The following is a 26,229-nucleotide window of genomic DNA, read 5'->3' as shown; positions in this document are numbered from 1 at the left end:
CAAAAATAACCCAGCTTTAATGTATTCCCTCTGCTTTGCCCACCTTCGCAATGACTGTTACACATTTTTGACTCTGTGCAGTTGCAGTAAATGCATTTATTGATATTAAAAGCACAAATGTGTCTGCCTGTGTGTGTCTGTTTGTGATTATCAGGTGGCCAGTTTGATAGAGTGGGGTGAGACTTTCCTTTTCCATGGGGTGTCCCGAGAGTTCCAGCTAGAACAGCCCAAACCCTCGGTCATCTGCCAGCACGGCGCTGACCGTCGCATCTGCGATGCCAAGGTACAAACAGGCAGTATAATGCCGCACAAGGTGTGAGCCTCATTTCTCACATCTTCTCTGCTAAAGCTGTCCAGCTTTGAACTAGTTAGCAGCTGCGCGTGTCTGAATCTCACGCTTGAAGCTGTTTAATTAGCTCGTTACTGCTGTTGTTTCTTCTGCGCGAGACTTGAATGCTGGTCGGAACTGTCCAGCAAGAAAGTACATGGCACAAATGGCACAGGATAACATAATAGACCACTGTGAACCTTTTCTCTAATGATGCATGATTCATGACTCAGCTGACCCAGCTTCGAACACAAAACTATTGATCTACTCACAGCAGACAACACCATGATGTGCGAAGTAACATGAAGAGAAAACGAGTCTGTTTCACAAAATGTCTTGTTTGTAAGTGAATACTAACAAGGATATTTTTAAAAACTGAGAACTCTCATTAGTTTTTGACGACTGAGCAGCTGTGGCTGCAGGTTATGTAGCAAGATGTAAAGCATAGCCAGACTAAATCAAAGATTTGTTTCCTTGCGAGCACAGAAAGTCTAATTGGGACTGAATGATGGCTGTCTTTCAGATGAGCTGCCTGCCAGGTCACTGCCGCACATCAGAGGAGCTGAAGTACACCATGACCCGACTGGCCATGGATGGAGTTGACCTCTTCATTGTAGAGCACGGCTGTGCCGCTAACGTCAAGGTAAAAAGCAACAACCATCTATGTGTTGGTATTTTAACTAAATATTTGTTTATGTCTGAAATATCAATTTTCCCTTTTTTAATTCCTCGCTCCCCAGACGGCTATCGTCCGCGTAGCCAACTGCAACCTGCACAACCAGGCGGTAGGAGAGGGCATCAGCGCCGTGGTGCAGGACGTAAACATCCGGCAATACATTGAACAGCAGCAACACACCGAGGCGACCAGGCTACAGCCAACTGGACAGGGGCAAGGTCCGGGTCAGCCGCTGGGTCTCGGTCAGCCCCCTTTGCTGCGACGCTCTGTCTGGCTGGAGGCAGGTTCAGTCAACCTGAACCTCATCACAGCAGACATTGCCCTGGCTGCTGACCACCCAGCCAAATGTGAAGTCCAGAGGCATTTCCTGGAGCTACACGACGCCCAGACCAAGAGGTAGAAAACTCAGACTCTCGTTCACTCTTGTGTTGTTTACTCTTTCAAGCACTTTTTCATTTTGAGCGTGTGGGAGGAAAAGACTCCTCCATTTGTCCTTCAGCTATCCCAGAGCAGCATTTTGACATTTTGGCATTTCTTGTGTATATCATTGGCCACTGTGGTATACTTTTATTTCATTTGTGAATTTGCTTACAGCTAACAGCAGCCTCTAATGTTTACAAAAATGTCAATGCTGAAACTTATTTTCAAAGTGGAAATGACTCACTTGCTCTATCACCCCTCTGTATGATGACTCATTGATACAGTTGATGTAAGATATTCAGCTCGTAATGTAAATGTATTTAAGCAAAACGAGCTGATTCTTTTGCTGTCATATATGAAGATGCTGCTCATCATGTGATAATCAGCTGGTAGATTGGCCGACTACTGTGATGATAGATTTAACATGATGATTCAAGAGCTCATTAAAGGTCTGAAGGGAACCATTACCAGTACAGATGTTCTTGTCTGGCTTGTAATTGGACATGATCTTCCTTATTAGTTTAGCTAAATGCTCATATCTGAGGGTTATGAGAAATGGTAAAGTTTGTACATGCATGATTTATGTAGTGTATGCCAAAGCAGAACCAAGGTCTGGAAAATTTAAAAGAAAACGTTGTTATTTTTCAACCTAGATTTTTATTTTCCAATGTTTGTTTTTTTTTCTTCATTTTTGTCTAAGTGACTAATGGAGACAACCATTTCTGAAATTGGTCCAGTATCGAGTGAGAGTTCTGCAGCCAGCTGTCACAAACAGGCTGCGATGTGTAACCCTTGGGGGCACCATCGAAGTACATTCACTGAAAGTGCTTGTATTTGGCACGGACAGGCTCGGATAGTTATTACAAATGTCTGACAACATTATGGAAAGGACCCTACAAAGATATATGTTTTTGTTCAACAGTAAGATCCGTTTTGTTTAAGCAGAAACAGCCATTACTGTATATCTCTATGTTAAAGCCACCCGACTCCATTGGAAGAAAAACAAATTTTATATCGCAGATTGCAGCAGTTGTTTGTCTACTCTTTTCTGTCGCTGCCTCGATAGATGAGTTTGTTTGTGTGACAAACTAACTGAAAATGACATATTACAGTGCTTTTGCAGCTTCGAAGCTCTGGCTTGATACTGAACCAATTGCAAAAATTGTCCCCACTAGTCCCAACACATGGTAAAATAGGTCTAGGTTGCTAGAGCCATGAAGTGTCTGACTCTTTTAGTGATCTCGTTACCCCCAAATCCTCATCATGTCATCATCTCTCCCTTTACCCTCTTCTCTTCAGACTCTGGTTCCTGTGGCCAGAAGAGGCTGGCATTCGCAACAAGCGCAGCAGGAACCGCTGTGGCTGCCTCGGAGGCTGCAGGTTCTTTGGAGGTACCAACATGGGCCTAGACTTCTTTAAGCTTGAAGAGCTGACGCCCTCGTCCTCGTCTGCGTTCTCTTCTTCCAGCACTGAGTCAGACATGTCTTACGGCCAGTCTTTGCTACAGCCTGGGGAGTGGATTATTACCAAGGAAACACCCAAAGTGGACGGTATGGATTTGCACGTTTCATTTATTATTAAAACAGCAGCTACTCTCTCATTGCAGGGCAACTGGGAGTAAGAATGCAGGTCTTTGTTTATCTAGGAATTCATTACATGAGAATTTATTGTATTATATGGTAATGTATTGAGACTTTTATTATTATCTTGTCTGCCTAATCAATGATCTTTAAACTTTTATGTGTCTCCAGCTTCCTATAAAACAGAATGTATGCAGGGAGTGTAAAATACTGAATGTAACGATCTGATACAGGAAAAAAATGTGTGGGAAGTGATAGCAGTTACTAAACTTATTGCGTGTTTTTCACAGGGAGAGTTGTGGGACTTAAGACGGACACACACTCGCCGTGCCTGCCCCCTGAGCTGCCTGAGAGACGTCAGCAACACCTCAGTCTCCAGGTGCCCCAACGCTCCCACAGCTCCGCCTCTTCCTCTGAAGAAAATAGTTCCTCCAGTGCCGCGTTGCCCCTGCTGGCCGGAGAGAGGGACACTCCCTCGCCAAGCACAGAGGAGCGTATGCTCCCCATGAATGGCAAAAGCCCAGCAGAGTGAGTAACAGCCAGACTGACAGTCTGTTGTCTACATACTATGTTTACTGTAACATTATGTGATGTATTTTAACATTAGAAAAAAACCCACATACATAAATATAAGAGGTCAGAGCATGTAGGAATAACTAAAAGGCAGAACAAGCCAGGGTGTAATCACTTATTTTCTCCTCTGTCTGTGCAGCACCCTAGGGGAGGTCCCAGAGGTCTCGCCCGTCTCACCCAACAGCTCCCAGGACCGCTCCTCAGTACGCTCACCCCTGTGCTCCCCTCTCAAGCGTCAGTCCTCTGTGCAATCAGGTCGACTGGGCAGCACCAAAAGCCTGTCGGCTGCCGTCTTTAACGACAAGCCTCCACCAGTTTTGTCTGGAGGTGTCCAGTTCAGCAGCGAGGTTTCCCGCAGCGACGAGAACGTCCTGGATTCGCCACGTCAGCGCAGGAGCTATGGCTCATTTCCCTTCACGCCTTCAGCAGACTCCAACACCTTCCATCAGTACCGCTCTGCAGACTCCAGCATGTCCGTGGCCGACAGCGAGGCCTACTTCTCTGCCACTGAGGACTTTGAGCCAATCAGCAGTGCCGATGAGGGTCCAGGGACGTACCCGGGGCGCAAAAAGAAGAGGAGGCAGCAGATGCAGCAGCCACAGCAGCCTCCGTATCACATGGAGAACTACAGGTTAGCTTAGATGATGATATACTGTACTTTGGTACTCCAATATTATTCCGCAAGGGGCACGCCGCTCCAGTTCAACTCACAAAAGTTCTCAAAGTTAAATAGTTTGTTTCTTTAAGGGAGATCTAAAACAGGACTTGGAAGATGGTCAGACGAAGTGCAAGGTTAAGAATGGGATTAAGGTGATCGTTGAGTCTAGACAGCTCATGGCTCTCAGTAACATCAAAGCGTCTCTCATTTCTCATCTGTAAGAGCAGATGAATTAATGACCCATTTAGCAAGTTCTGACCTTGCTTGAGACGTTCCCCTTTTAAATAATGTTAAAAGGACCGTTCTGAAGAAGTTTTGATTTATAATTTCAAGGTCATGATGAATGCAGCAATTAGATTTTTCCCCCAATTTGTCAGTTCCTCTTTGTGGGTACAAAATGTTTTAGGTTATTATCATGTGAGTTTCCAAGATTTTATGAAATATATTCACATGGTTTTAAAGGGTGCGAAAGACAAACCAGGGTGGCTGAGGAAATGTGTGGAAAAACATGAACGACCCTATCTTGAGCCAGATGTAGAAACATCGTGGTTGAACATTTTGGACTGGACCCGTGGTGTCTGTAGATATGAAAGACTCATTCTAAAGTAACAAAAAAAAAAATCATTATTTTCAGGTGATTACACACTAATGAAACATTTTTATTGCATTTTTGACATTTCTGTAAATAGAGACGCTGCACGCTAGAACCTCTGCACATTGGAATGAAAAACAGGCAGTAAACTATTTCATCAAATAACTTCTGACGACTCACACTGACATCTTTACAATGTTTGTACATTTTTGGCACAATGTACAGGAAAACATTAACAGTGTTATGACATTTTAATGTTTTGATTCCTGACAAGTTTTGCATCTCATGGCGTTACGCAACTCGTCACGGAGCTAAACACGTCGCAGCTTTCATTTATTACTTTGATACGGTCATGCAAGGACGGATGTGAACTAGACTGGCTGTAGCAAATGAGATGTTTGATCCATGGGCAGCCACTTACCGGCTGGTGTATTTGTGCAAATTGGATTTCAGTCTTGTTCTGCAACCACCTTGTCATTTTTCTATTACCCCCCAAAATGTTCTTGCATTGATTCCAGCACGCTTTTTTTGATTGATACAGCCCCCACACACAAACAGACAGAATCAATTCAGTCTCATGAAAGGCACAAGCCTGTGGAAACACAAAGCTGAATCTCAACAGAGCACAAAACTTTATTCAGAAAAGAGATGCAACAGATTCTGTTTGACATACTGTTCAACACCTGGTTAATGTCGACATTGTTGACATCACTGCTGTTGTATAAACGTGTGAGGCTAAATTATGAAGCAGAACGATTTCAAGGGTTTGTTTGACTGTAACAGGAGTGACATCCAAGTGCAACAAAAGGCCATTTGCCTCCAAACAGCATTTTCTTGTACTTACTTCTCCAGCCGGAGCTCCATCTACCACAGCGTTGAAGGTCCTCTCACCTACGTTCTCAATGGGGAGCTGATCACAGAGCCACGTCCCCTACCCCTGCCCCCGATGCTGCCACCTCTGCCTCCGCAACCCCTGCCCAGCCACACTTCCCAGGCCTCCTTCGTCTCAGCCCTCGCCATGGAGGAGGAGAGCTCGGTGGAGGCGGAAAAGACGGCTGAACCCGGCCCTGTGACCCGCCAGCCCCACGTCATGGCATGCTACCAGAGCTACCTAGCCCACTACCAGGTGAAGTTCGTTATACGTGTGGAAATGCTGCGTATTAGCAAGTAGGTTTATTATTCACTGTGATAATTTATTTGTCCAATTAAAACACTTTTCTGCACCTCTGCCAGGTCTCAAATTGGTCTGTCAAGCAGCCCACTAATAAGAGGACCTCCAAGTCTTCTCTGCACCGCCCCCTAGATTTGGACACACCCACCAGCGAGGAGAGCTCCGCCTCCTTTGACCAGCTCTCTGTCCCCAGCTTTAAGGTGTTTGTGACTTCCTGTCTTTGGCTGTTTTTAAATGGTTAAATGGTTTGTGTGTATCCATAATACACACAGTAGACCCATTTGGAGGTGTGACTTTTTCTTTTGTGTGTTACAGGTGATAAAGCAAGGCCTCTCAGCCAGCTCTCTACTGGACAGGGGAGTTCAGCTGATGGGAGAGAACAACAGGTATCTCATCCTTCTTTGTGTACTTGTATAGCTTCACACTGTCCTTTTTAAGTAGCACCCGATGCTGTGCTTTGTATTATTGATAAAAAAAAAAGTATGATCTTAGACGGTCTCTTTGTTCATCTATAGTACGCCATATACCCCGCTGGATAAGAGAGCCATGGAGAACACAGATGAGGACACAACAACAGATGACTGGACTCTGGAGCAGCCCTTAGCTCAGACCAGGACCACTGCCATCGTGGAGGTGAAGGGAGCCATCAATGTGGTCCTCACGCCTCTTGTGGCCGAGTCTCTTGACAGGTAGTAACTAAATCCTTCATGTTGTTTTTGTTTTGTTTAAATCTGTGTGTTGTTTGTCTTTGGTCTGCTTGTCTCGCTGCTTTATTGACTCACATCTCCCTTCACGTCAGGTTTTCAGTCTCCGTTTGAAATATTTCATGAGGAAAATAAATTTAAAAAACTTTCTCACACTATAGACTCTTAGTTAAGTCTTTCTTTTAGCCTGAAGCTAAGATTTGACCTTAAGCCAATTTAATCCCATTGCACATTGCATCGTGGATCTGAAAGTCTGTTGACAGTGTTTCAGTGTCTGGCCTCGCTTTCTGTCGTTCACCAGTGTGAATCTTTCAGTTTGCCAGAGTCTAATTGTGCTGGCTTTACAGTGGTCTTACAGGCACTTAGCTCTTGGCTAGTGCAGCGTGGAGGTTACTGTAGCTACAAGGTCGAATTATACTTGAACTTGATTCTACATGGAAAGTTTGATTTCTGAGTCAGCTATGGTTTGTTAAGTGCTTTACAAATATCTTTTTTTTTTATGACAACTATCTATCTGTTTGTCGTCTTTCAGGTATATTGAATCCATGGTCCACTTTGCCAGTATCCGACATCCTGCAGCCATTCTAGATGACCTGCATGGGAAAGTCCTCAACGAAGCCTATCAGATCAGCAAGTCCACAGTCACTGAGTCCGTAAGTATAACAATGCACAGAGCAGATTAATATAGTTTGATTTGTTAATATTTATTCATCACCATAGGTGTTTTTGAATGCTGTCTCACAGCTGATTAATCAGAGTTTGACGAAGGAAAAGATGTTCTTGTGATGGTGTCGAATGTGTCAACTATTTATCAACAGTATGAAATAAGTGTTTCTTTTCTAAATGCTTTGAGCGTCACGATTGTGGCTTTTTTCTTTTAAACCCACTGACTGATGTCCTACTGTTTTGGATCTGGATCTGCACAGAGCCAAACAGGCAAGCAGGAGCACAAGCTGTCCAAGACGGAGGGCACGACCCCTGGCTCCCTCAACATCTCCCATGGTCAAACAGACCTGTCTGTCAAACCAGATAATGTGAAAATCAAGGGCCTGCAAGCCAACGTCTCCATCCCCAAGGTAACGGCCATGACCCCAAATAATGAGAGGCCGGCAGCGTTCCTCAGACTGTGGTCTGACCAAGGAAGGCCTAAGAGCCAGCACAGAATCAATAGCTTTGCTCTAGATCACTTAACATTTCAACAATGAATATACAGCACACATATTATTATGTAGGATGATGATAGTTTATCAAATTATTAAGCTTTCCGCCTACGAAATGTAGCCTGTGCTGTCTGGAACCATTTAAGATTCTTTTTTCATTCCACTGAATGGAAGTTAAAGTCTGTTTACACAGAAAGTTAGACTGGATCCATAATACATTGTTGTTAGTGTTGCAGTATTGATTTTTCTATTGCCCTCTATATATCTTCATATAGAGAAATCATAAAAAATCTTACTTTTGGGGAAAATATCCTCACACACACAGTATGACTTACCTGCTTACCTGTATTCATCCCTGTGGAGCAATAATTTGTCTTTCCAAAGAGCTTCTTGTGAGAAAGCACAATTATTTATATCCATAGCATCAGCTATTTTTTTTTTAACAACAATATTTTACAGCGTAGTGGAGTTCACTTCAGGTCGATTTAGCGTCTGTTTATATTTTGTTTTTCTCTTCTCGCAGGTGAACCTTTGCCTCCTGCAGGCTTCTGTAGAGGAGGGGTCACCGTCTTGCTCCAACAAGTGCGTCACACATGTGTCTCTCGTGGCGCTGTGCTTCGACAGGATTGCCACCCAGTTCAGGATGAACAGGTAACGCATCGCCTGCTCCTCATGTCAGTGTTTGTGTACAGTGACTAAGCTTTTTGGAGTATAAGCGCTCAGGGCAAATCTGCTTAGATATGAAGATGAAATGCACGTTGGCACATTTGATTGTGGTTGTTTGGGTGAAATTAGGACTCATTTAGATTTTATACAGAATCAACAAATCTTATTTCTCTGACTCCACAACAGCAGCAGAGCTCAAACGCAAACACAGATTCTTTCTCCTTCTTTCAGGGGTATTGTAGAGGAGACACCCAACACCACAGAACATGGCAGACCTTCAGTCATGTTGGAGAAGTATGCCTCAGCCACCAAGATGCAGCCGCAGTCTTCTGGCTCACTGCGATCCAACGCCGGCATCGAGAAAGGCAAAGAGATCGCTGCCAGGCTCAACGTCCACCGCATTCACAGCCAGCTGCGAGGCCTCGACTCCACAGGTCGGTTCAGGGGAACAACAGCCTGTTTTGATCCCCTGTGCCACTTTTTGAAGCATTTAACTGACCTTTTATATGACCTGCAACCTCTATGTTAATATGCTGCATGAGTTGTCCCCAGACAGGGTGCAAAGGTGCCTTTACTTGACCTACAGTATGAAGCAAAACTATTTAGACCTTTTGACTTTTTGTGTATCCTAAGGTTATTTTAAAAATGCTTTTTTCAGATATTTGGCTCTTCCTAATTGCAAAAAGTTGTGTTGTTTCTTTTCTTTTTGTAGACATTGGCACATGTGCCATCACAGCAATCCCTTTTGAGAAGTCCAAAGTGCTGTTTGGCCTGGAGGAACTGGAGGAGTTTTCACTGGTGGATGAAACCGATGCCCAGGCCACTGCAGGCGATCTCAGCCGTTCCACTGCTTCTCTAGAGAAATGGGGCTGGATCATGTTTGAATGTGGTATCGAGAACCTCACAGTTAAAGGTAAAACATCCCAAACTCTTTGAGCAGGACTCATAGCTTTTATTGAGACATAAGTATATGAAAGAATGTAAAAGATTGCTTGAGTTGTACAAAGAAGGATGTAGGGGGAATTCATTACAGATTTGTGAATGCGCTACACTTTGTGTTGCAGGGGGCCGTCAGTCAGGAGCCATTCTTTACAATGCATTTGGTGTGATGGGCCGCTCAGACACTGGAGGGAAGGCGGGTATGTCCAAGTCCAATGGCTCGACAGGCTCTCAGACGGGCAGTGGTTACAGCACTGACGTCTCTGATGACAACCTGCCACATGATACTATCAGCCCCGTCTCTGATGTCAACGAACACTCGGACTCAGACGACCAGGTGACATACCGATAAAACGCTCTCCATACATTCCTCCCTCAGATTTATTTTGCTCGGGTTCAGAAAACTACCCAAACCATGGATTTAGAATTCTTACCATGACATTTGAATCCTCTGCAGACTTGAGTTCCACATTCTCTTTTATCTGTTTCCCGTGAGTTTGACACATGAAAGATGACAGCTACCTCAAACTTTCACTTAAAATGAATTCTCTTCAAGCCAACTTCTTCTTCTTTATTTTATCTGCCCCTCTTAGTTCGCTGCATTAAAATGTAACTTATTGTGAGTTTACAAGCCTCTAAATGTCTCAGAAGGTGCATGTGAATGTGAACTATCAGAGAATCAAAGCTCTAATCCACTGATATGAACCAAAATGCATCTGTGCGACGATTCATCTGTTTCTTCTTGCATTTTTGTTTTTGAAAATTTGATAATATCGCTGCCTGTTGCCAGCCTTTGGTTCAGATTTAATAACTGTGTTGCACAAAATTAGCTCCTTAAGACTGATTCTGATGTGTATCAAAAAATTACTTTCAGTCGAAATAATCATGTTGAGCCTGAAGAAAGACATTAAAGTCGTCAATATAGGAAAAAGACTTTGAGAGGGAAAATAAGTCACATCAAATCCAAGCTGTAATTAGGCTGAAAGTGATGTGTTGTGGCTCCTGAGCTGCAATCCTGGAACTCATACCCACCAGCCGGTCTAGTCCACCGCTAACCCTATTTTCTTGTGCACCGTAGGATGAAGGGGTGGAGTCAGATGACTTGAAGAAAGACCTCCCCCTCATGCCCCCACCTCCTGACTCCAGCAGCATGAAGCTGACCATCAGGGAGATCTGGTTCAGCTTCGCTGCTCCCACGAACGTGCGTTCACCTTCCCAGGCCATCTCCAGGTACGACTCCACTAACATCAATAGCCTTCTTTACAAACATTCTTTCCCTTCCATTACATTAAACTCATGATTTGTGCTTCATGGTTAGCAGGTAATCTGGTGTATTTTCCATGAAGCTGCACAAATAAACAAGATTTCATAGCAAGTAGCTGGTAATAGTCATTATGGATACCTGTATATGTACACGTTTGTGAGAAATAAGCCAAGGTGAAATATACCATTCTACCATACTATTCCTTGAAGTTCAGAGAAAAACACATTTCACCATCCTCTGGCTGAAGTACTGTGAGCTCACTAGTTGTTCCCCTTGTGGCAGTAGTGTGACGGAAATGCAGTGTGATGAGTACCATATTATCTGTTGGAGAGTTTTTTTTTTTTATTATCATTTTGTAGGAGAAATCCTCTCTAGTGTGCCCCTGGCAAATGCTTGTCAACCACTGTCAACTTTGCTGCTGATGCAGACTTGTCAGCCTCACAGTTAATCAAAGTGACAGGTGCATTCTGGGTTTTGAGTTTTATTATAACTCAACTGAGTGCAGTTAAGAATAAAGCAACAAAACTTGATTTTTAACCAACAAAAGTTGTTGACATACTAATAATACATACGTTACAAACATATTACATACATAACATGATTTAAAAGAAGTATAAACATGTTTTAGAATATATTGATTAATAATATGAGGTGATTAAAAACTCCTCTGACTCTCTTTTGTGTTTACAGGCAGTTGAATCTGCTCAGCACAGCCACGCCAGCGATAGGAGCCTGGCTGGTTCCCATCGACCAGCTCAAATCTTCTCTGCGCAAACTGGACATGGAGGGCACGCTGCGAGTGTGTGCTGTCATGGGCTGCATCATGACAGAAGCTCTTGAGGTCAGCATTACATCTGTAGACCTAAACAGACGAAGAATGTTAAGAAGATTACCGTAAACCTCGCGTCTACTTGATTTTATGTCTACTTTTTTTTGTCATTCCCCAACAGAAAAAGAGCATCCACATCCCCATCCGGAGCAAGTACAACCGCGTAACTAAACGAGCTCGCTACCTGCACGAGAATCCCTCCTGTATGCTTTGTAACATCCTTCACCGCTATCTGCAGCAGGCCGACTACTCTGTCATAGAGGAGGCTACCATGGTCAGTGCGATGCCTCTGAATCTCTTCTTTTCTATCAGTTTATGAGACCTTCACTTAAATTGCTACTAAAATTGATGCTATACGGTCTCATTTGGACTACAGCCGGCAATTATTTTAAGTGGTCTTAAGTGCTCTTGGCTGCCCTTCACTATTTTAATTCATCCTTCGTCAGTGGCATCAATCCAATTCTTTCCTCTTCTCCTTTACATCGCAGAATGACGGCGTTCCGGCACTTGTGACTCTAAAGAAAGGTCTGGTTGCTTTGGCCAGACAATGGATGAAATTCATTGTGGTAACTCAGGGCTTCAAGGCTATAGGTCTAATGAGGCCCAACCAGCTTGCCAAACCCAAGGAGCCTCAGCAGAGCCTGGGTGAGACCATCTTGGGCCTGGACAACGGCGCCGCACTGCAGAGTGACACAAGCGCCGACGGAGCTGAATTTGAATTTGACGCAGGTGGGAACTTAGAGCTTTCAGTGTGTTAATATTAGTTTGACATGCCCATCTGTTACCACAGATGGACTGGTAAACTCCTGACCTCGACTTCTCAGTGTTTGCACAGCAATAAATAGGCTGTCACTTCTTGAGATTGAGTGTATATATTTTGTATGAATGTTCATGTTTTACATTTAGAGCAGTCACATGGTTCTTCTAGGAGTTTTATTTGATTTAATTATTGTGAAGCCACAGTGAGTGAACACACCATGTTGCTGGAGGGAGCATGCAGTCGTCCTCCGCCAAAGGAAGGGAACTCGGGTCCCGTCAGTGGAGTCGAGATCATGAGGAAACTGTCCAAGTCCCACACACACAACGAGTCTGCACTCAGGATAAAGGTACAACTCTGTGACTTAGAACGTCTTTGTGTCTTTGTCTATCTGTTGTAAATCCTTATTGGGTTGCATTAGATTGCACAATTATACCTAATAAATGCATTGTATAAATGTGCATATACATTTCTAGGGCTGCAACTACCGATATTTCCATTCCCGATTACTGTATCAATGTTTTTTCTCAGTTGTTCATCTATGAAATGTCACCAGTCAGTGATGACGTCTACAAATGTGTTTTTTTTTTTTCCAACCAACTGTACAAAACCCAAAGATGTTTTCTAACATAGAAGAAGAAAACAGAAAACCAGACAAATATTCTGATCTGAGATCAAGATTTGTTTTGACAATTCTGATCAATTGCTTTTGAGGCAAAAATGTCGAAAATTCAGTGGCTCCAGCTCTTCAAATTCTTAGTTTCCTCAGAATACATTGACCAAAAAAAAAAAAGAGCAAAAAAGAAGTTGTCACCTTGGGCTCTTGCCTCTCTTAAAATCTGCGATGGACTTTTTTCAGACCAAACCTTTAATCAAGGAAATAATAAGCAAATTTATTGTAATAAAACTAATTAGTTAAAGCCCCTGAAAGACAGTCTGCTGTTCCTTCCTGACTGTGGTGTGAAGGTGATACCATCGTTTGAAAGTCAGGAGCGATCAGAGCTGACGTTTGGTGGCGAGAGATTTCCTCTCTCTCTCTCCACCAAATCAAACCGTAACACTTTTTTTGAAACCATCTCAGGGTCTGTCAAGGTTATTCAGCTCTTTTGTCAGGAAAAAAAAAGTACTACCTCAACTCTGGATTATTTCCATAATGGATCATGGCAGCCACTTCGTATCCCACTCATGTTTCAAATCTAAAAAGCCACAGGAGGTGTTATAGTGTGAACATGACCTCCTCTCAGTAATCTGTACATTTGTCATAACCAGGGCTCCCATCCATACCAGTCACTGAGCTACACCAGCGGTGACACAGCAGCCGACTCACCCGCCCATGTGAGCCGCGTAGGCCTGCCAGCCAAGGACAGCCCCAGGAAGGAGAGCCTCCTGAGCAATCTGACGGGCAGCTTTCGGAGTCTGCACAACCTGCTGGAGGGCATGCCCCAGAGGAACGAGCCGTCTGCCGCCACTGCAGCCAAGAGCAGCTCCCTAACCCGAACAGGTAATCACGGAGGCACCACTGTTAATGTTGCTCAGTATGTGGAAGATACAGAAAAACAGCAGAATACAACGTTTAGCTGATTTTTATTACCACAATGTAAAAGTCATTTTTGCTGCAAGGCTGACCTCTACCGTTCAACAGTGTACAGACTAAAATTCACAGCTTCGTTCCCCTTTAAACACATGCCAACAGTGAATAAATATGCAGTGTGTCATAAGTTATTTACTTTGTTTCACACTGTAAACGTACAGCACCCTGGCTGATATCATCTGATATATCTTCATAAAAGCAGAAACCAGAGAGGGAACTAAAAACAAAAATAAAGCATACCTTCTACATGTTTCAGTTCCTCATGAACGCGTATGCAAACATGAAACTAATTTTGAAATCCCCAAATCTGAATTTACATGAACTCTCCGTGCCTCTCTGATTGAAGATGAAAGTTGTCTGTGAAGAGCAGTCGGTCTCTCTGTGATGTCTCTATTATTTATTTTTTTTCTGCAGTAATCCACTCCATGATGTAATGTGCTCTCAATCTCTTTCTTCTGGGTCTCAGGAAACAGCTTAGGGACAGACATGCTGACCGAGCACCCGCTGCTGTCAGAGCCCTCTTCCGTCAGCTTTTACAACTGGATGTCCAACGCTGTGGGCAACAGGACGGGGGCTGGAGCCCAGGACTCCCCGGTTAACCGTTCCCAGCACAACAGCCTGCAGACAGGTGAGACACTGTTCCTTAATATTTGGATCTCAGTTGATTAAGTTGAAACAATTAATGTAGTACCTTGAGGGAACAATGCTGCTATTTTTTCTTCTTGAATGTTTTGCTGTTAGAATAGATACTACTCATTAACAGCTGAGGAACTCCATTAAACGTCCATATAATGTTGCTGTTTTACTAGACCCCCCGGATTCTCCTGTCAACCACTACCAGTACCAACCACTACCAACAGTTCACAGTCCAGAAGGAGGTCAGGGATTGTTGCTCAGTGTTGTGCTGATGGTGTTGGTGAACTAATCATTCAGCTAGCAGTTAGTTTGTCCCCCTGTGTTAGTTCAACAGTCACCTAGAACTCCTAAAAAAACCCTGGAAACTAAATAATCATACTTGAGGACACTTCAGTTTAACAATTAAGACTGTACATTGTGGGTTAACATCACTAAGTGTACATTTATTCTGTAATCATAGTATATAATTAAAATTATTATTATTATTATTCATTTTAAAATGAGCAATTCAGCAATTCATGCCTATTTAAAGAAGACTTCAAAGCAGTTTGAGCATATATACATATAATAACTATAATTAAGATTTATATTCTTAGTCATCAGTGTGGGATTCTCACGTGATTTGCGTATCCACCTACCTCACAAGGTAACACGATTCAGGCAGCAGGTTTGCTTATCACATTTTCACACGTCATGTAACCGCAACAGATGGTGGTCTACTTTGCCAACTGCAAATTTGCCAACTGGATTGAAATTGTAAATAAAGAGCAGAAGAGAAGGGTCTATCTGCAATCTCAGAATACACGACACACACCCTGTAAAGATACATTCTTGGATTAATGTAATGTTACTTATTTGAACACACACACACGCCGTAGTGTCCTGTAGTACTGTGCATCCACAGATAGACTTAACTTGGAGCAGAAAACCTTGAAGCTTCTATGTTGAAGAACTTGCTCGAACTCAAGTCTGGTCTAGTGGTTATTAGTGGTCATCTAGTACAGCACTCTCTTGTTATGTGAATATATCAAAAGAATCAAAAGTAGTAGCTTCTTGGGCTCTCTGGAGTCCATTGTGACTGCACTACAGGCCTGCAGCGGTGCCACTGTGATGGATAGGTGAAGTCACGTTGTTGATGTTTCCTCTCTGTTACCTTCCTGCCGAGCATTCTGTGAGGATCAGAGCATGTTCAGCGACCCGAAATTTAGTTCAATCCCTCACAGCGCTGCTCTTTTCCCACCCTCTGTTCCTCTGTACTCCCACTCACTTTCTGAGTTCACAAACAGCTGCACTCTGCAATTGTTTAATCCTGCCCTCAATAGTAGTTTAATATTTGAAATCACCCACTTGGATCACTGAAAAGATGCATTTTAACCATCACAACCTTCAATAAAACTGAAGCTTTGTCCTTATCTACACACCCAGGTGTCAGCCAGTGACGGCGCGATAAATTAGCAGTACTTCGTAAACAAATGCAGCGGATGTGATGTGACTGTTCCAAATTGTGCATAACACCCCCTGTGATGTGACTGTTGCCTTCCATTTAATCCACTCTAACATCTTTTGTTATGACGAGCTGCAACTGCTACTTCAAGTCAAGTAACGTACTGCTGCTCACACACTGTGGTGTCAACATACTTTACCAGGACCTGCGTGGACTCACAACGCATGTATCTTAAATCTCTTTTCTGGACACCCTTAGGTGGGACGTGTAACCTGCCCACCATCCCCTCGGCTTCAGACTTCAACACGGTGCTGTCCAGCGACCAGAACACTCTCGATGGGACTCATTCCCAACACTCCCAGCACAGCACCAGCCAAGACGACATGGCCGACATTGAGGAGGGCAACCAGTGTCCGGCTGCTGTTCAGCTGGCCGACGCTCAGGTGCTGTGAACACATCTGTCTGCACTTCTTTGTCACTTTCTGATTAAACTTTCTCTTGGGAGCTCAATAACTTGATGACTGCACCTCTTTATTTCTTGAATTATGTAACTGTAGAATTGGAGCAGATGAAACGAGCAGAATATAATTCAATTTTCAAATAATGTGTGGCAGTAATGTCACCAAGGCTCAAAAATATGTGAATCCATTCAGCCTCTGTCTAATAGTTTACACAGTATATGAGCTTTTAGCTTGGTTGTATTTGATTCATCTTTATTTCCCATATGTAAGTGTTCTGTCTGCAAGGATCATAGCTTAAAACAACTCGCCTCTCCCAAAAAAGTATTCAAAGTCATTTGGTGTCTTGGTATCTGTTTTCCACCCTCAGGTTGTTTTCAAGCCTTTGCTGAGCTACACAGGCATCCAGGCCCAAGACACCACTCCTCTTAGTTACAAGATGTATTTTGGAGAGCATCTGTCTTTTTCTGGCAACCTTGAGTGTCTCAGAGCGGACATCGTCGACTCTGACACTTCCAAAGAGCGCAAAAATAAAAGATCCAGGAGGTAAAAATAAATCGTCTCCATCATAGCATCATCATCATGTGATTTTAAGTATGGAACGTCTGCTGAATGCACATATAACCCTCCTCCTGTCCCTCCCTCTTGTCTGTAGACAAGGCATGGTGAACCTCCCTCCCCTGGAGTTCAAGCCAGCGCTGCTGATTGAGACATTCAGCCTGAACGCGGTGGTGATGGAGAAGTCAACGAGCGCTCCACAGGGCCCCACAGCAGCTCCGCTTTCCTTCCACGACCTCAACCGTCGCCATTACAACACATTCCACTGTGATTTCACCACAGCCTGCCAGGCCATCAGCCAGCGTGTGGACATGGCTTTGGTGCGCCTCATCCACCAGTTCAGCACCATGATCGACGACATCAAGGCCACGCAGACCGACATCAAGCTGAGCCGCTACACTGCCGGCTCGGCCTCCCCGACGCCTACCTTCAAGGCCCGGCCGTACCGCCACTTCAGGTCCTCGGACTTCAGCCGCAGCTCCCGGGGCAGCCTCAACGGAGCGGGACGCAGCGGAACCCAGACCCTGAAGAGCAAGAGAGGGGTGGGTGGAGGAGGAGGAGCAGGTGGTGGAGGATCAGGCGTTACAGGGGGTTTGCCATCTAACGGGCCACCATCAGGCATGGACACACTCGGGAGGAGGGAGCCTCGGGGACGCAGCTCCCTCGGACGCTCAGAGCGACGCACCTCTAAGGTAACGATAATAAAACTTTTTAGAACATTTTAAGAACTTATTTCAGTGATTACATAGAACTTGTCAACACAATTTCCTTTCAAAGCAACAGCCTGTGTTAATACTGAATGTTGAGACTTTCAGCCTTGACAGCGTAAGCTCCAAATTGGTCTAAGTTTGTTTCCTATTATATATTTGCAAAAAAAAAAGGGCCCATAAATTTTGAACACCCAAAGCAGCCCATTTCAGAGTTTAGGAACACACTTGCCTTGGAACAACCAGTACCTGTCTGAAGGCTTAAGTTAAGATCTGATATTTCTTTATTATTCTTAGCAGCACACCTTTCCATACGACCAGTAAAATCACAAAATTGAATTGAGTCATTTTCTACACACAAACCCTAGAGGGAGCCACGAGATAAGAATTTCAATCACCATTCACTGAAACACAGCCAGCTATTAGAAAAAAGTACCTGCCTGTTGGCAGAAGATGTTCAGTAAAACTTGAAAAAGGGTAAAAGCCTTCCCTGCAAAACCCTGTTTGGATTGATAGAAGTCGGGGATGTGAGGATTTTTATCAACATGTCCACAGTATCTTCCACAAGTATAGTCTAAACCGGGCAGAAACAGTGGAAGGAAATAAGTAGACCAGACTGTTTATTTCTCCTTCAGCCCAGTGATGCGACATTTCTATTTGTTTCATGATATAAAACATTCTGTAACGTCATCAGGTGTCGAGGAAAGGCTCCCGTGACGTGGCAGACCACATGGCCATCCAGATGGACGACTCTGACTCCATCACTGTGTCAGAGCAGAGCGAGCCATCGGCAGAATGTTGGCAGAACATGTACAAGCTGCTCAACTTCTACTCTCTCATCTCCGATCCCACTGGAATCCTGGAGAAGAGCTCCCCAGAGAACTGCCTCCCAGGTGGGAATCAGCAGTGTGCCAGCTTCTAATGACCATCATTTATCTCACCCATGACGTTCCTTTTCTGCTTCCTTTAGCAGTTCTACATTGTTTATACATCCTTCCAAACATTATTTTTTGGAGTCATACCTCTTTGTTTTCCATTCTTCTCCTTCTTCCTCTCTGCTCTGCCTTACAAACCTTGCTGCTGCATCTCAGTTATCCCCTGACCTGAACTATAGCTGCTTTATTTATCAAACTATCAAGTTACTTTGATACGTTTTCTTTCTCTTTTTCATTCATTACAATCTTTTCCTCATACAGTACCATTGTATGTATCCTACGGAAGCGCATTGCATTCACTGGATAAAAAAAACTAGACACCTTATCTCGTAATTACGAGTAAAGATCTTGTTTTAGGTTGAAATTATGTGTGTTTTGTGTTTTAACAAAAGAGTTATTGATCTCGGAAGTGCCATCTTTCTAACTTTACCGAAGTGCAGTGGTCAATGTGGCACCTTTCCTTTCCTTAGATCCTGAACTCGTAATTAAAATTAATTCAAAACACACATATTTTCAACCTGATCTCGTAATTACGAGATAAGGTGTCTAATTTTTTTTTTTTATCCAGTGAATGCAATGCGCTTCCTTAGTATCCTAACTATACAAATCTACCCTTGAAATCCTCAAGTCATTGAAAGTGCTTGAATTTTATATATTTTGTTTTTTTAGAATAGAAATTGAAGTTACTTAATTTTTTTTTTTACTTAATGTTAGTAAATAGGCTACATTCTGCTGTCTGCAGTGTTGTAACAGTAATCACTTCGATCTGCGTCTATGCCGTGTTGGGTCCTTGAATTGAGGGAATTGGGCCAGAGAAGTCCTTTAAAAGTCCTTGAATGTGATGTTTAAGAAGGCGTGGGAAGCCTGCATGTAATATTTCCCACTTGCTGTATTATTTATTCATTTCTAGTCACTCGATCCTCATATCGCCTTTTGCTGCTGTTATGACCCCACATTCCCAGAGGACTTCATTAAGTATGAGAGTAGCTTGTAGTGGTGGGACAGTGTTTCAGCAGAACTCTCTTTGATGCAGTGACAGAATGAGTTCCTTAGGGTCTAAAACTTTGCATTACATTTTACACTTGGTTTTTGAAAGGGCACACGTCATCCAGTTAAACCCGCAGCTAAATGAAGACTGCATTGTGATGTACTGAAGTCATACCTCACAAATATTTGTAGTCTTCTGTACAAAACCTTCGTACAAACGGTACTATTGTAATAATACAATTGGAACTACAGTGTTTGACTTGGCATGTGAATCGTTTTTTCCTGCAGAAGGTGGATGTCGCCCCTCCGAGCCACTCTGTAAAGTGATCTTCGAGAACGAGCAGCAGGAGCCCGCCACGCCCAACAAGCCCCCCGGTACGGGCGGGCGGCGGCGCAGCCTTGTGAGCTCAGAACCCCAGCACGTCACGCTCATAGTGTTTGGCATCGGCATGGTGAACCGAACCCACCTGGAGGCCGACATCGGCGGGCTGACAATGGAAGCCGAGCTGAAGAAGATCCATGGAAGTTTCACCCTGAAGGAAAAGATGAAAGGTTTTTATTCTTCTTTTTTTTTTAACGATTCGTTTGAACTTGTTGAGTCGTGGAAGGAACAATCTGACATCAATCACGCATCAAAGCCATTCTTCGGCAGATCAATAAAACTTTAATTTTATCATCCTTGTCCTGGAACTTGAATGATTTGATAAATTCCACGTCTGCAAAAATGGGTCAACAGCAATTCTCTGAATAGGTAAAAGTTTTTCTTTTATGTGTTCACAGACATCCTGCACCAGAAAATGACTGAGACGTGTGCATCGGCTCACATAGGAGGGGTAAACATTGTTCTACTGGAGGGCATAACACCTGATATCCAGTACGTACAAGTTCTCTTCAGCTTCTGCTAATTAGGAAAGTGCTCTAGCAATTGTTTAAAAATGAAGAAGTCGCTTAAATATGAAGGTTTGCGTAATTATAAGTGCGAAATTATGTTGTAAATAGCGAAACTGAGTGTATTGATTGTGACGCCCGCTGGATGTCGATTTGTTAATTGTGGCCTGAAGTTTGAAAAACTTTTTAATTCTAACTAATTCATGATTTTTGGTTTTGTTTTAATATTCTTTTATTTGTTCTATTTGTTTTTGATTTTGCTCTGAAAGACACAAAACTTTTCAGCTCCCAAGTATTAGAACCTGACCAGAATAGAGATACTTAATGAAATTAAAATAGTGAGTGAAGTCAAAAGAAGAACACCTTACTCTGACTTGCAACAGACCTGCATATGGATGCTTTGATGTCAAGCATATTTGTAAAATTCACAGTTTAAATGAAAAACTGCTGGCGAGAGACAATTTCCAACTCCTTTCCAGCCAGATAATTTTAACAGCAGCTTTTTGTTTTCACTGCAGGCAATTTCCTCAAAACATAAGCACCATAATCAGTTTAGAAGCCTTGTAGTTATGCATTCAGACAGGCTGATGTATCTCCGCGCTGCTTTAATTCAGTTCAGAATTCATAACGCTGCTCCAGTGAGAAGTGTTTTCTTTTCTTGTTGTTTTTTTTTTTTATCCTTCTATTTAACAGATTCACCCACTGTGAAAATAAAACTGAATCGGGATCCCATTTTTCATACTATATGCTCTGAACAGCTCACATGTGTTTGAATTTGTATATGCCAGACAACTTTGCACTTTGCACTTGTTACTGATGTTTAAAATTGGCCAACATTCAGATGTAGGAAGTAAGAATGATTGCACTGCCTGTTTGCTTCAAATGAACGCAGTGTGCAGACAAAGCACATTGATTACGCGATAATCAACAACAGGCTCCGATGCAAATGTGTCACGATTAAAGCACGGTGTCTGCCGTATTAGCAGATGGTTTAGAGATATTTTCTTTCACTCTAAGTGGCTCCTTGATGTTCTTGCTTGTGGAAAAAAAATTGTTTTCACCTTATAGGACTGTTTCACACTTCTTCTGCTCTTCTTCTTTTTAAATTTCCTTGTCTTTCTCTTCCAACTACTTGCATAGACTGGAGGATTTCCCAACATCTCCCACCAGCACAGCTAAACAAGAGTTTCTGTATGTTATTGCTACCATTCAGGGCTCACACGCATCAGTAAATCAAAGCTGCCCTTGATTGCACATCATTCATTTGTCTCCTGTCACCCATGTGTGTCTTCAGTGACCAGTTTCTCAGGACTCCCCTTGTACAGATGTTAACTGTTTGTGTGTAACGGTTTCGTTAGTTACAAAAAAAATAAGGGTCATCGTTACTGTTGATTTCATTAAAGCAGAGTCAAGTTATTTATGAATCCCCTGGTGGAAATGCTGAAAATATCGTACAATCAGTAAGATATTTTCTCCTATAAGTAAGTACACATTCACAAGTCACTAAGAATGCAGACAGTGTTGCATATTCATCTGCCATAGTGTACAAGTCATTGCCTTATTGTTTCATAGTGGAACATTTGTCACTGATAACGACTGCTCACCTGTTCCCAGAAAACTTGTCCTGAATCTGCATGGCGTTCCAGTGTTTGACATCCATCTCACATCTATTCAAATGTCCACATCACCTGGAGCAAAAACAAATAAAAAATTAAATCCCATTGCTCATTCCAGTTGACTCTGTGTTACAGAACGGTGGTCAAATGTAACATCGCCAAGTCCCAGGCCTTGTACAGCGCCCAGCGAGGACTGAAGACCAACAACGCAGCCGTATTTAAAGTGGGGGCCATCATGATCAACATCCCCCAGCACCCGGCTACTTTGCACAGCATGATGGTCCGCAGCTCCCACCAGCTCTCGAAACAAATCTCTGACCTCATCCGCCAGCCCTCCAATGTGTACGTACGCTTCGTCTATCTTTAAACAAAGTCTCGTTTATAGCGTTTTAAAAGTAACGAGTCTCTAGACTGTGTTTAATTAATCCACCCTGCAACAGCTAATGTCTTCTGAATTTAATAAAATCCTCATAAGAAGTCTTTTCATCTATATAAGTGACTTCAGTAAATCCTCACTGTTGCCAGTTAACTGCTTTCAAAGCCTGCGTGTGGTCCGTAATATTCGGAGTTATGTTAATATATTTATAGAGTTGTAGGTGTGCTGAGGATAATAAACAACCTTTCTATAATTTGATGTTCACAGGAATATGAGCCAGTATCTGCAAAGCTCTGCATAACAACACACACATCAATCAAAACAGCAATAATTTCAGCTTTTAAAACAAGTTTAGGCTGTGATCAGTTACGATCAGTTAGAATTTTAAAGTCAACACTTTTGTACATAATGAGCCGATCCTGACTTGACTGAGTGTTGTTTTATTTTTTTATTTTTTCTCCCCTCATAGTCAACCTCCTAACAGGGAGGACACCCCCACCCCGCAACCCTCTGACAAAGCATCCAGCATCAATCAAACCCCCGTAGAAGCCAATGAGTTCCCTCAGCTTCCCGAGGGCCTGGAGAAGAAGCCCATCGTACTCAAGTTCAGCGCCATGATGGATGGCATCACCATCGGGGCCGCCCTGCTGCCCTCGCTGAAAGCAGAGTACAAAATGGGTCGCATGAAGAGCCATGGCATGACAGGTGTGTGTGTGTGTGACAATGATTTTGATGTCAATGAATTAGCCAACAGAGCTCTGGAACGTTATTTCTACCTGTCCTATGTTTTAATCCTCATTCCTAAAAAGATAAAACTGATTTTAAGGAATAACTTTGTCTTTCCTGTGTTAATATCAATGACGAGGCAAAAGAACAAGTCATAATATTGTTTTTTTTCTTCCCTCCATCCTTCTGCATTTCAGGGGCACAAACCAGTTTCACCTTTGAGTTGCCAAACCACAAGCTTTGCTTCCAGTCAAAAGTGTCCCCGGTGGATATGTCCACCATGCCTCCATCAGCCAGCCTCACCCTGCCTCCAGTCACCATGTCGGGAGAGTACATCATGGAGGAGCATGAGAGTCACTCAGACCAGGGCTGGGCACCTGACGACTTCCCGGCAAAGCAAGGAAACTACCTCCAAGGCAACTACCTGCGCTGTGTAGCTGAGGTGAAAGGCTCCTTCATATGTGTGTAGCCACCTGGATGTATGAACGGGGCACCATGTGTTGAGTTGAACTGACCCAAACTTATCTCCTTTGGCGTGCAGATTGGTTCATTTGAGCACAACCTGACCACAGACCTGCTCAACCACCTGGTTTTCCTGCAGAAGGTTTTCATGAAGGAGGTCAATGAGGTCATTCAGAAGGTCTCAGGTACTGTACTGAAACAGATATTTTCATACTGCAAACTTACCTCATATGTGTGGAACCTGAATAAACTATTTCATTTTCTTTGCTGCTGTAATGGCTCAGTACTCGGATCAATAAAGTGAATCTTATTTCAAACACTAAACATCTGACTGCTCCAAACAGTCTGCCTATAGCAACTGCTTTATCCACACAAAACAATGCCCAAGGCACTGGCACAAATCCAGTCGTGTTTAATTCCACAGCAGTATTGATAGGAATTTCTTTAGCTCACTAAGCTTGATCGATGTAATTGTCCAACGGAGAGAGAACTGGGAGTTTGAAGCCAGTTTAGGGTAAAGAATAATGAGGCCGGTCTAACTATTCACATCACAGAGGAGACTTTTTAATGTAGCTGTACTGGGTCATAAGTATTACAGGTACACGCACACGGACAACTTAATTCCACTTTAACACACACTGAAGCTGTGGTGTTGACTTGTATACTTTCCATGCATGCAGGAGGAGAACAACCAATCCCGCTTTGGAACGAGCACGACACCTCAACAGATGCAGACAAGCCCAAAATCCTGCTTTATTCTCTCAGCCTCATGTTCAAGGTATCCCACGTTCATGTTTCTTTCAGCATGAAAAGCCAAACTAATACGTCAGACAGTCTGGGCAAAGCAACTAGATGAAGACTTTCATCCAACTTTGTGTTGTTTTATGTAATAAAACCAGAAGGGCTTCTCTCTTTTTGTTATATTTTCTGAACGCAGTTTTTCTTGTTCACAGGGAATCCAGATGACAGCCACAACTCCTTCTATGCGAGCTGTACGCTTTGAGACGGGCCTCATTGAACTGGAGCTATCCAACAGGATCCAGTGCAAGGCTCAGCCCGGCGGCAGCAGCAGTTACCTTAAGCTGTTTGGCAAATGTCAGGTGGATCTCAACCTTGCTCTCGGACAGATCGTCAAGCACCAGGTACAGATCAGCCTCTTACAAGTGAAATATAAGTTTTCTTTCAGTAACTTTCACGGTAAAACACAAAAAAATTATCCTACAGAATCCACGTTTCAGTGCTTGGTTATATTTGTTCGTGACGTGACGCAACTTCACTTTCCAGGTATATGAAGAAGCTGGCTCGGACTTCCACCAGGTGGCGTACTTCCGAACTCGGATCGGTCTGCGTAACGCTCTGCAGGAGGAGATCAGTGGTTCCTCAGACAAGGAGGCTGTCCTCATTACGCTCAACAGGCCAATTGTTTTCGCCCAGCCGGTGGCATTTGACAGAGGTTCAGTTTCCTTTTTCGCCGTATGAAATCCAACAACGCGCCAAAGCTTCAGACTGGTTAAAGCATCAACTCCCTGTGGTGTACCTAATGTTAATGAAGACCGTCAAGGGAATAAAAATGTCCATAAACAATTATCTGTCCTACAAGAAAGTAAAATCAATCTTTAATTTGACATAAAACCATTATTTTGTAGTGCGGGAAGGAAATTGTAAGAAGTTCCTGCCTGGTTTATCGACACTGAATATACCATCAGCTGAGCAGGAACCTGTTGATTTTTGTATTATGTACACTGTGTGAGACAAAATTGCATCTGATTTTCACATACAGCAAAAGTCAACCGTCTGGGTCTCCAAATCTAACAAGGACACGTTCACATGACATTCAGAATCTAATCTGAAGTTCTTTCTCCCCACTTGTGTGCCCTGCTGCAGCTGTGCTCTTCTGGCTGAACTACAAGGCAGCGTACGACAACTGGAACGAGCAGCGCTTGGCCCTCAACAAGGACATCCATATGGCCACCAAAGAGGTGGTGGACAAGCTGCCAGGCATCCAGCAGACCTCAGCTCAGGCCTTCAGCACACTCTTCTTGCAGCTGACTGTCAATGACCTGGGCATCTGCCTACCCATCACCAACACATCCCAGGTAGTCTGCTTAGTTTTGATCTTTCAAAGTCAGTATTGTAGAGCTGTAACATTTCTCTCGGATATAGATTCCCAAGTTCATTTATCATAGCCACTAATTTGCGAAACAGTAGTAATATGTTTCTTTTAAGTGTAAATATTCACATTAACACATATTTTTACATTTATGGCAGATAATTAATCAGAGAGATCAGACCTCTTACAAGTTTAAGCATCTTTGATTGGCATATAAACACTTTGGTTCGACTTATAGCATTGTTTCACTCTATAGTTTCTACAGTTTGCAGATTTGTAGTATTTAGGATAAAACATGCACATAAGATCTTTCTTCTAAAAAAATAAGATGTTTTTAGTGTTGTCAGTAATCTTTATTAAAGCAAATAATTTAATTAGGAATGTAACTCTAACTAAAGACAAGAAAGAAAGCACACAG

The 26,229-nt window shown here is 43.1% G+C and overlaps 1 protein-coding gene across 5 annotated transcripts in view; it reads left to right on the top strand.

Annotated features, from left to right (window-relative positions):
• kiaa1109 (KIAA1109 ortholog) overlaps positions 1-26,229 on the top strand; it is a 64,549-nt gene that overhangs the window by 16,291 nt on the left and 22,029 nt on the right. For 4 of the 5 annotated variants that reach the window (XM_019262719.2, XM_019262718.2, XM_019262717.2 and 1 more), the window contains exons 23-60: positions 155-283; positions 852-971; positions 1,069-1,400; positions 2,724-2,974; positions 3,295-3,532; positions 3,717-4,208; positions 5,680-5,953; positions 6,061-6,198; positions 6,314-6,384; positions 6,514-6,687; positions 7,235-7,355; positions 7,629-7,778; positions 8,386-8,513; positions 8,760-8,962; positions 9,241-9,441; positions 9,593-9,804; positions 10,546-10,697; positions 11,422-11,572; positions 11,682-11,834; positions 12,049-12,289; positions 12,518-12,666; positions 13,587-13,818; positions 14,375-14,536; positions 16,247-16,431; positions 16,817-16,992; positions 17,102-17,696; positions 18,406-18,604; positions 19,922-20,185; positions 20,414-20,507; positions 21,662-21,712; positions 22,273-22,479; positions 22,983-23,218; positions 23,437-23,681; positions 23,781-23,886; positions 24,382-24,479; positions 24,655-24,843; positions 24,986-25,154; positions 25,586-25,797. In XM_019262719.2, the coding sequence (XP_019118264.2) occupies positions 155-283; positions 852-971; positions 1,069-1,400; positions 2,724-2,974; positions 3,295-3,532; positions 3,717-4,208; positions 5,680-5,953; positions 6,061-6,198; positions 6,314-6,384; positions 6,514-6,687; positions 7,235-7,355; positions 7,629-7,778; positions 8,386-8,513; positions 8,760-8,962; positions 9,241-9,441; positions 9,593-9,804; positions 10,546-10,697; positions 11,422-11,572; positions 11,682-11,834; positions 12,049-12,289; positions 12,518-12,666; positions 13,587-13,818; positions 14,375-14,536; positions 16,247-16,431; positions 16,817-16,992; positions 17,102-17,696; positions 18,406-18,604; positions 19,922-20,185; positions 20,414-20,507; positions 21,662-21,712; positions 22,273-22,479; positions 22,983-23,218; positions 23,437-23,681; positions 23,781-23,886; positions 24,382-24,479; positions 24,655-24,843; positions 24,986-25,154; positions 25,586-25,797 (7,500 nt within the window). The remainder of the gene's footprint in view (positions 1-154; positions 284-851; positions 972-1,068; positions 1,401-2,723; positions 2,975-3,294; positions 3,533-3,716; positions 4,209-5,679; positions 5,954-6,060; positions 6,199-6,313; positions 6,385-6,513; positions 6,688-7,234; positions 7,356-7,628; positions 7,779-8,385; positions 8,514-8,759; positions 8,963-9,240; positions 9,442-9,592; positions 9,805-10,545; positions 10,698-11,421; positions 11,573-11,681; positions 11,835-12,048; positions 12,290-12,517; positions 12,667-13,586; positions 13,819-14,374; positions 14,537-16,246; positions 16,432-16,816; positions 16,993-17,101; positions 17,697-18,405; positions 18,605-19,921; positions 20,186-20,413; positions 20,508-21,661; positions 21,713-22,272; positions 22,480-22,982; positions 23,219-23,436; positions 23,682-23,780; positions 23,887-24,381; positions 24,480-24,654; positions 24,844-24,985; positions 25,155-25,585; positions 25,798-26,229) is intronic. The other variant, XM_019262714.2, reaches the window with a different exon arrangement.

The sequence above is a fragment of the Larimichthys crocea genome, chromosome XXIV (assembly GCF_000972845.2).
Source record: "Larimichthys crocea isolate SSNF chromosome XXIV, L_crocea_2.0, whole genome shotgun sequence".
Lineage (NCBI taxonomy): Eukaryota > Metazoa > Chordata > Actinopteri > Sciaenidae > Larimichthys > Larimichthys crocea.
The sequence above is the reverse complement of the archived record's forward strand: the minus strand, read 5'-3'. Positions and strand labels throughout refer to the sequence as shown.